Below are 13,411 nucleotides of genomic sequence, written 5' to 3' on the forward strand. Positions count from 1 at the left end.
TGGCTACGACCCACTTAGCAGCAGCCTTCCTGCCCACCACCTCACGGCCACCCCTTTCCCTCCCCATAAAAGCCTGCATTCCTAAGACAGGCTTTGGGGGCCGATCCCCCCTTATCTCCCAGCATGGCAGCCCTCTGTTTATCTGCCCCCCCCCAGCTCTTGGCTCCCAGATATTGGTTTATTAGTGGGGAACAGCCTAGAGGTGGCCCCACTGGTAGTGCTACCCTGAATGTGGCTCTGGGAAATGTGACTGAACAAAAGTGACCTTCACATTTCTGCCCAGACCTCTTCTGGTCTGAGTAGGCAGAGCTGACTCATCACAGAAAGCTCACAAGATCTCCTTCCCTCATCTTTTTTCTTTTCTCAAGATTTATTTACTTCATATGAGTACACTGTCACTGTCCTCAGACACACCAGAAGAGGGCATCAGATCCCATTACAGATGGTTGTGAGCCACCATGTGGTTGCTGGGAATTGAACTCAGGACCTCTGGAAGAGCAGTCAGTGCTCTTAACCCCTGAGCCATCTCTCCAGCCCTTTCCCTTATGATCTTAAGGCTGCATTTACAATATTCATCTCCAGTAAATGACTTACACTAAACAATTTTTGCTGGTCAATAAAAACCTGATTCTTTAAAAAGATGATGGAATGTTTTATTCTGAATTTAGTTCCAAGTTCAGTGCATCCCAGATGAGCACGAATGCCCTAACAGACGAGGACTTTGCAATTCCTTCCGCATGGGCATGCAAGCTGACACAGACAGTGCGACCCTGGACTGCACACACCGCAGACTGCTCTCCTCCAGCTTAGTAAGGATTTCTATTTGGGCAAAATGGCTGTGAGACGGCAGAGCACACTGTGTCCGCGCACACCTCAACAGGGAAGACGTCTGTCATACTCCTTGTGCTCCTTGCTGCTTTGCTCTGCCATCCGCAGGGACGCCCCCGTCCTGGCCCCTCTCCCCTCCGTCCTGGGTGAAGCCTTTCCTCCACTTTGGCTCCTCCTCGCTCCTTCTGGAAAACCTGGCAAACTCTGAGTGAGTGCTGTGCTTTCTGCAACTGTCATGGCATCTCGGAGTCTCAGGCTCTTTCTCTCGAAATCTTTTGTCCCTTGGTTCTTTATCACTGCCGTCCTGTAACCTGTGAGTCGATACAAATGGTTAATAACTAAGGGCAGGTAAGCGTCTCCCTTCTACCCTGAATGGGCTGTGTGAGAACGAGCCCACTGCTACAGAGCTGGGTTAGCAGCCATGGGCTCACAGCACCCGACAGAGGACACGGAGAAGATGGGCAAACAACGCTATCTGCACTGGTCCTGACCGGCAACTATACAATGGCACAGCACTAAGGTACGTGGACACAGTGGACAAAGGAGGTGCCATCCCCAGGGGTGGGAGTGGCACTGAAAGAGGTGTGGCCTTGTTGGAGGAAGTGTCACTGTGGGGTGGTCTCTGTGACCCTCCTCCTAGCTGCCTGAGGATGCTGAGTTCTCTGCTGACTGCCTTTGGATCAAGATGTAGAACTCTTGCTCTGTCTAGAGCACCAAGCCTGCCTGGTCACTGCCATGCTCCTGCCTTGATGATAATGGACTGAGCCTCTGAACCTGTAAGCCAGCCCCAGTTAAATGTTGTCCTTATAAGAGTTGCCTTGGTCATGGTGTCTGTTCACAGCAGTAAAACCCTAAGACAGCATGGTACAGCTCAGACAAATGAGTGACATTCCTAGGTGCCCAGGTGAACTGACATCTAACAGTGCCAGATGGACTCATCCACGCTATGGAAAGGTTCAAGGAGTAGTGAACAAGATGCTTGGTTTATCTGGTTCTTGATGTCTTTGCTCACTTGAACCATGGGCACAACCTAGCACATTCCCTCCGAGTCCTAGCCACATGGGAAGCAGGGAATCAAGAGAGGACCGCACAGTACTGCTGTACATACACTGTGAGGCTACAATGCTAAAACGCAGATCAAAGTGCTAAAGACTACGGAGTTGGTAATCCAACAAGTAGAAGCAGCCTTGGTGTGGGCAAGCCTGGGTGTGTGTGGCAGACACGATACCCAGGGCCTGGGCTGTGCCTGCCCCATCAAGGCTGAGCTCCCTCCAGGTAAAGATAAAGAGGCAGGACCAATGGAAGACAGAGCTGAGGAGAAGAATTATAATACTAAGGCCTATCGCTCCACCACAATAAATAAATAAATACAATAAACCAAACCAACAAACCAACCTCCAAAAGGGACCAGCCCTAAAAGATGGGGCTCTGAAACTGTCGTTGTAGGTACCTGAACCGAGTCACACCTGAGAACTTCCTGCCAGCCTCTCTGTGTCGTCCTTAGTACCACAGAGAGACTGCGGAAGAGTTGGAGTAAAAGTGGGTGTGAAATCCCAACACGCCCAGGAAAGCACTCGTAGGTGTGGTTCACACAGAAAGCAGGACTGGACAGCAGACCTGCAGACCTAAGCCGGGAGGAGGCGAGGGCAGGAGACTTCCCCGCTGAGCTCAGACTCAGGCTGCTGGGTCACAGTGTTCACCACGCTAGGTCACTGCGATAGGAGCGCTCACCTCTCCCCAGGTGTCTCCGGCTGGCTCTCCACCAGCCGGGCTTCCTGCTTCTCCTCGCCAGCACCAACGGCTTCACCTCTTTCTTTGTGTTTCTCAGTGGTCGCTTCTTCTCCCGTTTCCAGTTTCTTAAGAAGCTAAGAAATCGTAACATTGATGTGATTTACTGTGTGATTTATTACTGTATGATTTATTACTGTGGCCCAGTGGTTAACCCTTGCTGCTCTTCAAGAGCACCTGGGTTAGGTTCCTGTCACCCACACGGTAGCTCACAACCATAATTAACGCCAGTTCCAGGGGACTCAGTGCTCTCTACTGGCTTCTCCTGGTACCAGACACACATGTGGTGCACATACATACGCATTTTGCTAACCATGGACATGATCCTTACGTATTAAAAGTAACAGTTGGGGCTGGAGAGATGGCTCAGCAGTTAAGAGCACCGACTGCTCTTCCAGAGGTCATGAGTTCAATTCCCAGCAACCACATGGTGGCTCACAACCATCTGTAAAGAGATCCGATGCCCTCTTCTGGTGTATCTGAAGACAGCTACAGTGTACTTATATATAATAAATGAATAAATCTTAAAAAAAAAATCAAAAAAAAGTAACAGTTAATGATGGTTGATGCTTTCTTTATATTGTGTATTCAGAACCCCCTAAGGCATCTCAAATCCTCTGTGGAGTAAGGTGAAATCTCAGTTTTAAAGACTTCTCAGGGGGCTGGGGATTTAGCTCAGTGGTAGAGCGCTTGCCTAGGAAGCGCAAGGCCCTGGGTTCGGTCCCCAGCTCCGAAAAAAAGAACCAAAAAAAAAAAAAAAAAAAAAAAGACTTCTCAGCAGAGCTGATCCGATCCTAACCAATGGATTGAAAAATCTCTTCAATCCATATAAATAAACGCACCTGCCATGGGAAAAACTGGACATGAGGCTGAGACTCCCTTGGCCCCCTGCATCCCCCAGTGCCTCGTCCTAGCCCTGAGGTACTGAGGGGGACACTGAGGCCAGCTGGAAGTTCTCAGGTGCAACTCGCTTCAGTCACAAGAATTTAAAGCATGGATGGGCTCTTCCGGTGGTGTGACCCATTCTACATCACAGTCAGAGGTTGTCCCTGCCTCCTCCTCAGTACACAGGTCATGGGGGACGGCTGAACTCGGGGGACTGTTATAGAATGGATGTAAGGCACTGGGATAAAGGGCTAGATGGCCTACACGTGATGACCTTAAAGAGTTACGGTAGACACTTCAGTGGCGTAACCACGGTGACAGAGCCGCACTGCTCCTGCAGTTACCTTGATCCTCACGTCCTTCTCCGCTCGCTTCTGTTTTTCTGCATCTTTCCTTTTACACCTGTCCTCTTCTCTCCGCTTCCTCTTCTCTTCCTCCCGCAGACGCTTCTTCTCCAGCTCCCTCCTCCTCCGCTCCTCGCGTTTTTCTTCCCGGAGTCTCTGAAGGTACATACAGTCAGACACAAATGTAAGGCTCCTGTGTGGAAGCAGCAGGTACAGCACAGACGCTCACCAGGTCAAACGCCACCTACCTGCTTTTCTAATTTTCTGTTTTTAATATATTCCAAAAGAGGTGTGGTTCTTCTGGCTAAAGAACAAAAATTATAATACATTACACATAACTTGTAAGTTCAGATTTATTTTAAGTACTTATTTCCAATTTAACATTAAAATAATTAGGGGAAGAACACTATCTCTAAAATGTACGTGAGTATGCCCTGTACCTGGGAGCACTCTTATTCTGTTGTTACATATTCGAGTAATTTGTAGGTACTGACCACTCTGTATCCACTGACATACCACTCTTCTAAGTTCTTACTAGCATATATCAATTATGCATAATAATGGGCTACTATGACATTTCTTATACATATAAAATGTACTTTGACCACAGTTACACTCTACGACCTACCCACGACCCCGCCCTCTCCTGCTGACCCTTTTCTTCCCAACTCCTCCTCCTCCAGTCCCCCTTTGTCATTGTTTCCCAATGAGTTTAATCAGAGCTGTTTGTAGGAGGAGAATGGGTATGCAGTTATTTACTGAACCACAGGCGACTGAACAGTGAAGAGAAAGTCACACATTTTTTCTTAGAAAAGGTCATAAGAGAGCCTCAAACTGAAGAGCAGACCCGAGTGTGCTGCAGTCCTGGAGTAACTGAGGTGGCGACAACGCCACGGTTTCCTTGCATGGACAGAAGCTCTCGGTTCTCCTGCGAGCAGTTACAGCAGCTAAGAAAGCGCTTCGAGACAGACCCCAACCCTAACGAGGAGACTCCTGAGGCCTTGGCCGAGGAACCCAAACTGGCAAAGGATGCATTAGGCACTGGTTCTTCAAGAAGAGGCGCGAGACGATGCTCAAGGGGTCGTCTAAGGCCTGCGAGAACTGCAAAATGTGCTGCTGCCACTGTACGTCAAGAGGAACCACCAGGCAGAACCCCAAGGAGTCCCCTCAAAATGACCCTGGACCCGAAGCTTTGGAAGCCTTGAGGAGTCCCACACTCTCTTCTGGGTACCGTAGCAGAGATAACATGTCACGGGTTTCTGACCTGTCAACCTCCTTGTTGGGATTTATGTCTATGGAAGGTACATTAACAATAAAGCTTGCATTCATAGAAACTAAAAGAAAAGCCATAAACTATCGCTCACACAGTTGACAGAAAATGTGTATGTATGACATCGGAAGCGTCTCAAATGCTACTAATTTATTTTTACTTCTGAAGTAATGTTTACAAATTTACTTTCCTGCTATGCACATTTTCAGAATTTTTTCTTCTTCCACTGTTGGGTTTTTTTTTAAAAAAAGATCTATTTAATTTTATTTTATCTGTAAGAGTGTTTTGTCTGTATGTATGATGTGTACCATGTTTGTGCCTGGTGTCTGTGGTGGTCAGAAGAGGCTGTCAGATTCCCTGGAACTGAAGTCAGTAACCGTGTGGGAGCTGGGAACTGCTCTCCTCTACAGAAACAAGTGCTCTCGGTGCTGAGCCATCTTTCCAGCACCGATAAAACAGTCTTTAATACATGCCAACCCAATTTAAAAGTCCAAAATCAAATGCCCCCAAGTAACATTTTGAGCTCTGACGTAACAACACAAGTGGGAAATTCTATACGTACTTTTATGAGATAGGCCAGTCAAAACAGATACACTGCTCCACAGTCTTCAAATGTGAGCGCATGGCGAGAAGATGGGGATGGGCCTGCTCTACGGACCTTTAAGATCTCATAGTGAACAGGCGGGGAAGAATCCTTGGACATACCTGAGAGTTCACGTGATACTGAGGACCTTGGATACCTGGCTAGAGACACATGGTACTCAGCCTCACAGAGAGTGGGCATGCTCAGTAATGCCCACGCATTATGGCAGGAGCTATGTCGTGGATGTAATCAGTCTGGCAGAAATGAATTAACTTTAAAGAGACACATTGGCTATCAGATTTGCAAAACAAAGGATCCCAAGATAAAGTTCAATAAGACTACCTTATCTCTCCTCCCTCCTAATTACAACAGTTTACAGAGCTCAACAAGGAGATGGTGTTTGCCGTGGCCATGAAGTGCCAAGCCTCAGAGATAATCCTAAGCTGGTCCAGTCGGAAATCCTGTCCACACAAGCTTATGACTTTATTTAAACCTTGAACTTCATGTCCGAGATTCTGATTAAAGGCAGACTCAGTTAACTACAGATGCAGCCTCCACGGCCCACATCTGGAATGAAGCTCTGAGCAAGATCCAGCAGGCTGAGGCCCCAAGGACAGACGCCCTCCGTGGGAACAAACTAGGTTCCAATCCTCAAAGAGGACGTCTCAAAGTAGCCTGTAGTGACGCCCTGATGGCAAGGGGACATTTGAGGTGACTTCTGAAGTACCTAAGCTGCCTTTTCTACCTTCATAAATTTAACATGTTTGAGTCAAATCTCGAGTTTTGTCCCCGAAGTCTCCTTGTCTGTCTTTTCTAGGTATACGTGGAGCCACAACTAACTCGCCTGCCCATCTGAACCCCCCTGGTCTTTCGTTCTTTCTGCCCCGGAGCCCCCACAGCCCCCACACTAATCCAGTCATTATCCTCCTTTCTGCCAATATTTGACTTCTAAAACATGCTCGGCATAACACGACAGGCTTCTCTGGGGAGCGAGCTGTCAGCCAGACCTGCCTCTCTCTGGCACTCAGCAGCACCGCGGACATAGCGATAATGGGTGTGAATTAGCCCACGCCTCTCCCTGGGAGGTGGCAGGTGTCAGGGCTCAGCATGGGCTCCTTACATCTCAGCAGTCACATGAGCTACATGCTGTTCCTACAGAGTTTCAGACTCCGGTCTCTTCATTCACTCACTTCATTCACACACTCACTTTTAAACATCTCTTTTCTGTAACTACAAGATGCATATATTGTTCCACTGTGCAAGTAGGGGAGGAAATCGGGAAGGGAATTCATGTGGAAACCAGTAAACCGATTATACGTGAGGTGTTATACAAGTCTTGACAGGTGAGCAGGACATGTTAGGGTGCTCGGTCGTGGGAAAAAGGGTTCTGTTTTTAAAATCTGTATGTGTATGAATACTCTGCATATTTGTGTGTCTACCATGTATGTGCAGTACCCACAGAGGCCAGAAGAGGGCGCTGGATCCCCTGGGACTGCGGTTATAGACTGCTGTGAGCCACCATTTGTGTGCTGGAAATCCAACCCGGGACCTTTGGAAGATCAACAATGCTCTTAACTATCTCTCCAGACCCTCGAGGAGAGGTTTAATACTGAGACCATCAGGAAATGGGACATTTGGGTGGGTCTGAGGCTGAACTAAGTGTGCCTGGTGAAAACCAAAGGGGTCTCATGTCTGCACACATATTTTCTGAAGAGACAAACATTTCTAAAACAGAAGTTCTATGGGGATTCAAACCAGATGCTAGACTCTAGCTGGGCTCACGCACTGACAGAAGAGCTTTCTCAGATTCTTAGCTTCCTGTATGAGCCAAGTGTCTTGTCTCTACAGGCTCCCAAGGCTCACCCGCGGCTGCTCTGCAGAGACAGTAATGCTGTGACAAAAGCTCCTCTCTGAGCAGCTAAGGGCATGCGCTTGTCTGTGGCAGCACGGCCATTTTAAACAAAGGCCCTAGAAGCATAGTCTTCATCAAGAAAGGCTCAGAAATATTTCTCCATGCTATTGCTCTTTGGTAGAAAGAAGAAAATACTGTTTCCATCCAGCCTGTGATGTTAAAAAATGGAGAATTAAACATATACTCCATCAGTAAGCATCTCAATGAACACACAGGCAAAACTGACCCAGCAACTCTCTCGTCTTCGCCTCTATCTCTCCCAGCAGTGTCTCAGGACTAGCGCTGGTCTTTTCTTCCTCCAAGCTGTACGACTCCAGGAACTGTTTATACTCTGGGTCTGCAGTTTAAAACAGAACGAATGAATGAATCAGGTACCCCCCTCCAACGGTAGGTCATGCTTGGTCAGTGTAGTTAATCTACAGATTTATAAATCAGCTTTTGAAAAGGACTCACCGTCTTCGATGCTTCCGGTCTTGGCATCCTTTTTCTTCACCTTCTTTTTGGCAATCTTCTGGAATGGAGCAAACTCCACCACTGCAGGGTACTCCAGGCCTGGAAGGAGAGATATTCCAAGGGTCACTGTGAACTCCACTCTACTCGCCTTGGGAAAGCAGTATCTAACGCCGCGTCTATCTACGTGGGGTTAAAGCTTCAGATCCAACCTGCTTCCAGGAAGTGGTGAAGAGAAGCAACTCTCACGACATCATCAGGGGACTCACAGCACTACTCACCACACGCAGTGGTCCGTCATCAGGGGACTCACAGCACCACTCACCACACGCAGTGGTCCATCATCAGAGGACTCACAGCATAAAACAGCTCAGTGACAAGGGAGAAATGCACAGGTCCGTAAACACAACTCTTCCCTATTACTTCCAAATGATGTCTGAACGGACCTTCAGTCATGCCTTTTTGTTACAGTCAACTATTTTGATGTTAGGTGTTTTGTGTTAGAGCGATAACTCAGTGGTTGAGAGTAACTGCTGTTCTTGCATAAACCACATTAGGTGGCTCACCAAAACCTATACGTCCAGGGCCAGAAAACCCAATTCCCTCTTATGACTTCTGAGGACACCTGCACATAGTACACACACACACACACACACACACACACACACACACACACACACACACACACACGTACACAGAGAGAGAAGGTAGGAGGACCACGAGTCACTCAGGAGGCAGGGGAATTAATCACTGAGGCTTTAAGGCCAGCCTGAGCTAAAAGAGTCTATCTCAAAAAGGGGAGGGGGAGATAAGATGATTTCAGATGCATATATTTTACTAATATTTAAAATGAAGAGATCAGCTGAATAAAGGAGTCAGCAGTGAACTAAAATGCCCAATAGCCTGAGCCCTAAACCTGCTTGACACTCACAGACTCACAGAAACTACAACCTGACCTTCTGCTCGCCACAACGGAGAAGGGACCGCGAAGTTGTGGAGGAGAGATGGAGGAGTTCAGTATTGGGAGGGGGATGGGTGGGGAAAGAATGTCTGGGGAGGGCAGAAAAGAGCTTCCTACAGAATGTTTACAAACCTTAAGGCAGAAAATATAACACAGGGCAGTTGGACAGGACAGGGAAGGAAGAATATAAAAACAGATGCAGAAAGTTCAGGAGCAGAGTCCCTGAGGGGGAGACCGCACCGCATGCTCCAGGGCTGCTATTCATGACCATATGCCCCTCTGCAACACTTTCAAGAAACCGCAATCATGGCCAGTACTCTGGATTCCTGCGTAAATGTAACTTGGAAAAGGAACGCGCGAACACCCACTCTCCAGCAATGGTGCATTCCTGTTCTCCTCACACAGAATGTCTGGGATTCTTTGGTTTATAAGCCTCGACAGCACGCGATACAGTAACAGTAAACGTTTATGACCTTATTTGAGAAGTTAACTGAAACTCACTAACCTTTATTGCCAATGAAGATGTATCCATCAAAACGGTCTCTGAACAGCAGGATGTCATCAGGGTTCCTAAAATTAATGTACGCTCTGGAGTAGAGGTGAGGGTAGAGGCTGAAACCCGAGACAGCGATGGTTAGTAAAGCTGTACGACGCTTAATTTGGCCTTATCTTTTATGAATAAGCAAACACTTTTTTATGCCAAAGAATCACTGCTCAGTTAATTTTAACAATCTGGGTATTCCTTAGCAAAAAAAGGAAGAGGAAGAGGAGGAAGAAGAGGAGAATGAGGAGGGGGAGGAGGAAGAGGAGGAAGAAAAAGAGGAAGAGGAGGAGGAAGAGGAGGAGGAAGAGAAGGAAGAAGAGGAGGAGGAGGAAGAGGAAGAGGAAGAGGAGGAAGAGGAGGAAGAAGAGGAAGAGGAGGAGAAAAACCACCCATTAACTGAAGCCTTAATTATCCAGGAGCGCCTCTACTGTACACAGCCAAGGTTAAAATACTAGACTCCATTAGTCACCCAAACACCATGGGTACTTTTAGGGTTGTTTCTGGTACATCTGAACAAGAACAAGACTAGTCTTAGCTCCTTCATGGATGACATGTTGTACTGTTAGTTCCTTTTGGATGAGTAGACCAGTGCTTTGGTACCAAGAAACACTAAACCATTATCCCCATCTCAGCCACAGCTCTTTTCTCAGGTAGGGATCCTTCCATTCCGATTCACAGAGAATATTAAAGTTTAGAGCAATCTGTTTGTACAGAGGGTGCAAGTTTCAAGCTGGGACCGGGACTCCACTGAGTAACTCCCTGTTCTTTTAACTGTTTTTCTAAACTTCAGCCATCTGAAAACTACCTGTGGTTTTTAAATGATACCCATTTAACAATTATTTATATTTTAACTTGGATAGACCTTTTTTTTTTTTAAAAACAAAAACTGGTATCCCAAAGGAAAGCATGTATGACACAAATGAAAAAGAAAACCATAAAAGGACATAAAAATAAATATTTGAATTCCAGCGGCTCTAACTTCTGCTGGTTAGGTCAGCCGGGTGTAGCTCCCATCACCACAGGCAGGGAACCTGTCTGACTGGGTGTGTGGTGCTGACATGGACCCAGTGCATGCAATGACAGATTCCACTTCTCCAGGCCCTAAGCTCAGTTACTGGACCCTCACTAGCGGAAACACTCCAGCCTCAACGTGTCTAAGGGATGCAGTCTGGTTTTCCTCACCATACAGTGTATTAAAAGCTACGCGGAGGAAGGCATGGAAACGCAAAGGAAAAAGAGCGCGGGACCGCGGGAGCACGGAGGTTCCCTTTCGACTGATGCGGTGGCTCGGCCATTCCTAACGTGGGCGTGCACTGACAGCTGGGAGGGGGTTGCAATTGTGAGCGCCGCGGGGGTCCTCGGTCCTTCTCCCGTGGGTGTCCCGCCGCAGCCCCTTACCTGAGGTCCGCAGCCACCACCTCGAAGTAATCGTGCGCGGGTAGAGGACGCAGTTGCTCTTCCAGCTGCTCTTTGGTGAGGCCCGGGGGCAGACGCCGGAGGACAACCTGCGACGACCATCACTCAGGTGCTGCCACCCTCCCCGCCCACCCAACTCGGGGCTCCCTAGAGCACGGGGAACCGCGGCTCCCCTGCTCCGGGATCCCGGGGAATGAGACTCCCCATCACGGAGCTTCCCAGAGCCCGGGGGACCGCGGCTCCCCAAGTCGGGGACCCGGATCCCGGGGAATGCGACTCCCATTGGGGAGCTTCCCAGATCCTGGGGACCGCCGCTCCTTAATCCTAACCCATCCCACAGGCGTCACCTCGGAGACGAGGCCCCGCCCCTGGGAGGAGCAAGCCGCACCGCCCTCCTCAAGCCCTGCCCGCCCTTGGGGCTTAAAGCCGTCCTCTCGCGAGACTTGCGGGCCCCGCCCCCACCTTGCTCAGGGCCGTCCTCTTCTCCTCGCGAGGCTTGCCGACCCCGCTCTCACTTAAGGCCGGGGCCGGGGGCGCCGCCGACTCATTCCGCGTAGACTCGCGGCGGAAATGGGTCTCTGCTCCGGACAGTTTCTCCCTCCAGCTCGGGCCCCGCGCAGAAAGGACTGCGCCCAGGCCTCCGGCCCCCTCTTCCGAGCGCATCCCCACCGGCCGCCCGCCGCCACCTCCGCGAGCACGAAGCCTCGCGAGGACTAGGCAGCCCCTCCCTGGCATTCGGTGTCCGGTGTCCCCTCCCCAGCCCTGACGGGGAAGGGGCGGTGCCAGTGTTGCCCAGCGCCCGTGAACTTCCTAGGATAGGGACCACAGTGAGGGAAATCAGTGCTGCCGCTCCGAGAGCAGGTGCACGCTCCGCACATCCGGGGCGCTGCTGACCTGCGACCTGGATGGAGGCCGCGACAGTGTGGGACCGGGAGGCCCCAGGAGCCGAGAGCAGTCGCTGGGGCAGCCCCCAAAATTAAACGCATCTCTCTCCTCCCTCCACCTCTCCCCCACTCCGGCCCCCTCCCCCTCCCTCCTAGGTGTTTGGTTCCGATGAGACAGGGCTTCTCCGTGTAGCCAAGGCTGTCCTGGAGCTCACTCTGTAGACCTGGCTCTCCTGGAACTCAGAGATCCTCTGCCTCCTGAGCGTTAGGATTAGAGACATTGGCCACCACCGTCTGGCAAAAATATTTGTCTTTTGCAGACAAACAATACAGTTTTTCTTATTCGCGTTGGCTATGGTTTTTATTTATAGTAACCTTTTCTCCTTAGGTTAAGCGTAAAGGAGAACGAGAGAATTTCAGAAATTGAGATTTACTTTAAGTGCAACCAGGCTTCACAATGACGTCCCGTGTTGATTGTGGCACTCCTGAAATGTGACGTTTTAAATAAGCCGACTCAAAACCATCTACAGGGCTTCAAACATCAAAGTTCTATAGAAGCGTGTGCAGGAATAGTTTCCAGTACCTCACGTTGCAAGGGAAGCCAGGCGTCTGAGCCCACCATTTGAACCAGGTCAGTTTGGAATAACCAGTTAACGCTGACCAAGAGCTATGATGGCCTGCTAAGCTTATTAGGAAGAAAACACATGTCTGAGAGGCTGATGTAGGGAACGTGTTGTCAGGAAAAAAACAACCCATAACAGTTAAGACTGTACAAGGCCGATGGATAATAACTTGCCAAGTGAAGAAAGTTGGAACATTACAAGCTCAGAGCCAAGTTACCTTGGGCTGGCTTTAGCCCCCTTAATAAAGCCATTGACTGCCCACCTGTGTGTCTGGCCTAAGGAAAGACCAGTTGGGGCTTTCTTTTCATCAGATTTGCCTGTGGGACAGTTTCTCCACTAATGGATGTGAGAGAGTCAGCAGGTGGTCCTTGGTTGTAATATGTAAGCCAATAAGCAGCGTTTTCCCGTGGCCCTGCTAGTTCTTGCCTCCTACTTGAATTTTTTCTCTGATTTCCCCAATGATGGATGTGACCTGAGAGCTATAAGAGGAACTAAATCTCTTCCTCCCACAAGTTGCTTTTGGTCAGTATTTTATCACAGTAACGGAAAACTAGGCTAGAAATTGGTAGTAAGTAGTGGGCTATTGCCAACAGGCTGACCATGTTTTCTTGTGTGTGTGTTTGAAGACCATGGAACTCTTTGGAGTTTTGAGGCTGGAGCGCCGGAAATGCCATTGAGTGCTCAGAGCGTAAAGAGCTGTGGGGATGCGAAAGATACCATTGAAAGAATAGAGGCCTTATGAATTGTCATAGGGACACAGACATCAGGGATGTTCTTGTGGTCTTTGGATTAAGAATCTTTGGAAGTGAAACCTTTATTGGGACAAATAATGATGGACAGATACTGGAGTAAGGAGAGCCATTGTAGAGAAAAATAAGATTGTCAGAGAGAGAGAGAGAGAGCGAGAGCGAGAGCGAGAGCGA

At 49.0% G+C, this 13,411-nt stretch overlaps 1 protein-coding gene across 2 annotated transcripts; it reads right to left on the reverse strand.

Annotated features, from left to right (window-relative positions):
* Positions 1–631: 631 nt before the first annotated feature.
* Positions 632–11,687, reverse strand: Upf3a (UPF3A, regulator of nonsense mediated mRNA decay). 2 transcript variants are annotated; one of them, NM_001012159.1, is made up of 9 exons: positions 11,444–11,672; positions 10,964–11,070; positions 9,527–9,633; positions 8,064–8,162; positions 7,837–7,947; positions 4,094–4,149; positions 3,846–4,001; positions 2,560–2,693; positions 637–1,139 (listed from the first exon to the last, which is right to left on the reverse strand). In NM_001012159.1, exons 1-9 carry the CDS (start codon positions 11,642–11,644, stop codon positions 893–895), a joined length of 1,218 nt encoding a protein of 405 aa, NP_001012159.1. In that variant the 5' UTR covers positions 11,645–11,672; the 3' UTR covers positions 637–892. The 2 variants fall into 2 exon arrangements, with proteins under 2 accessions (XP_087444851.1, NP_001012159.1); XM_087588725.1 differs by lacking the exon at positions 2,560–2,693 and having other exon boundaries at positions 632–1,139; positions 11,444–11,687.
* Positions 11,688–13,411: the final 1,724 nt, after the last annotated feature.

This window comes from Rattus norvegicus, chromosome 16, assembly GCF_021556685.1.
Source record: "Rattus norvegicus strain SHRSP/BbbUtx chromosome 16, alternate assembly SHRSP_T2T, whole genome shotgun sequence".
NCBI lineage: Eukaryota > Metazoa > Chordata > Mammalia > Rodentia > Muridae > Rattus > Rattus norvegicus.

Coding starts and splice junctions, on each gene's coding strand:
- Upf3a (NM_001012159.1), bottom strand. CDS start 11,644: ATGCGCTCGGAAGAGGGGGCCGGAGGCCTGGGCGCAGTCCTTTCTGCG. Junction 11,071..11,443: donor AGAGGACGGCCCTGAGCAAG/GTGGGGGCGGGG, acceptor TGGTCGTCGCAG/GTTGTCCTCCGGCGTCTGCC. Junction 2,694..3,845: donor AGAAGGACGTGAGGATCAAG/GTAACTGCAGGA, acceptor ACGATTTCTTAG/CTTCTTAAGAAACTGGAAAC.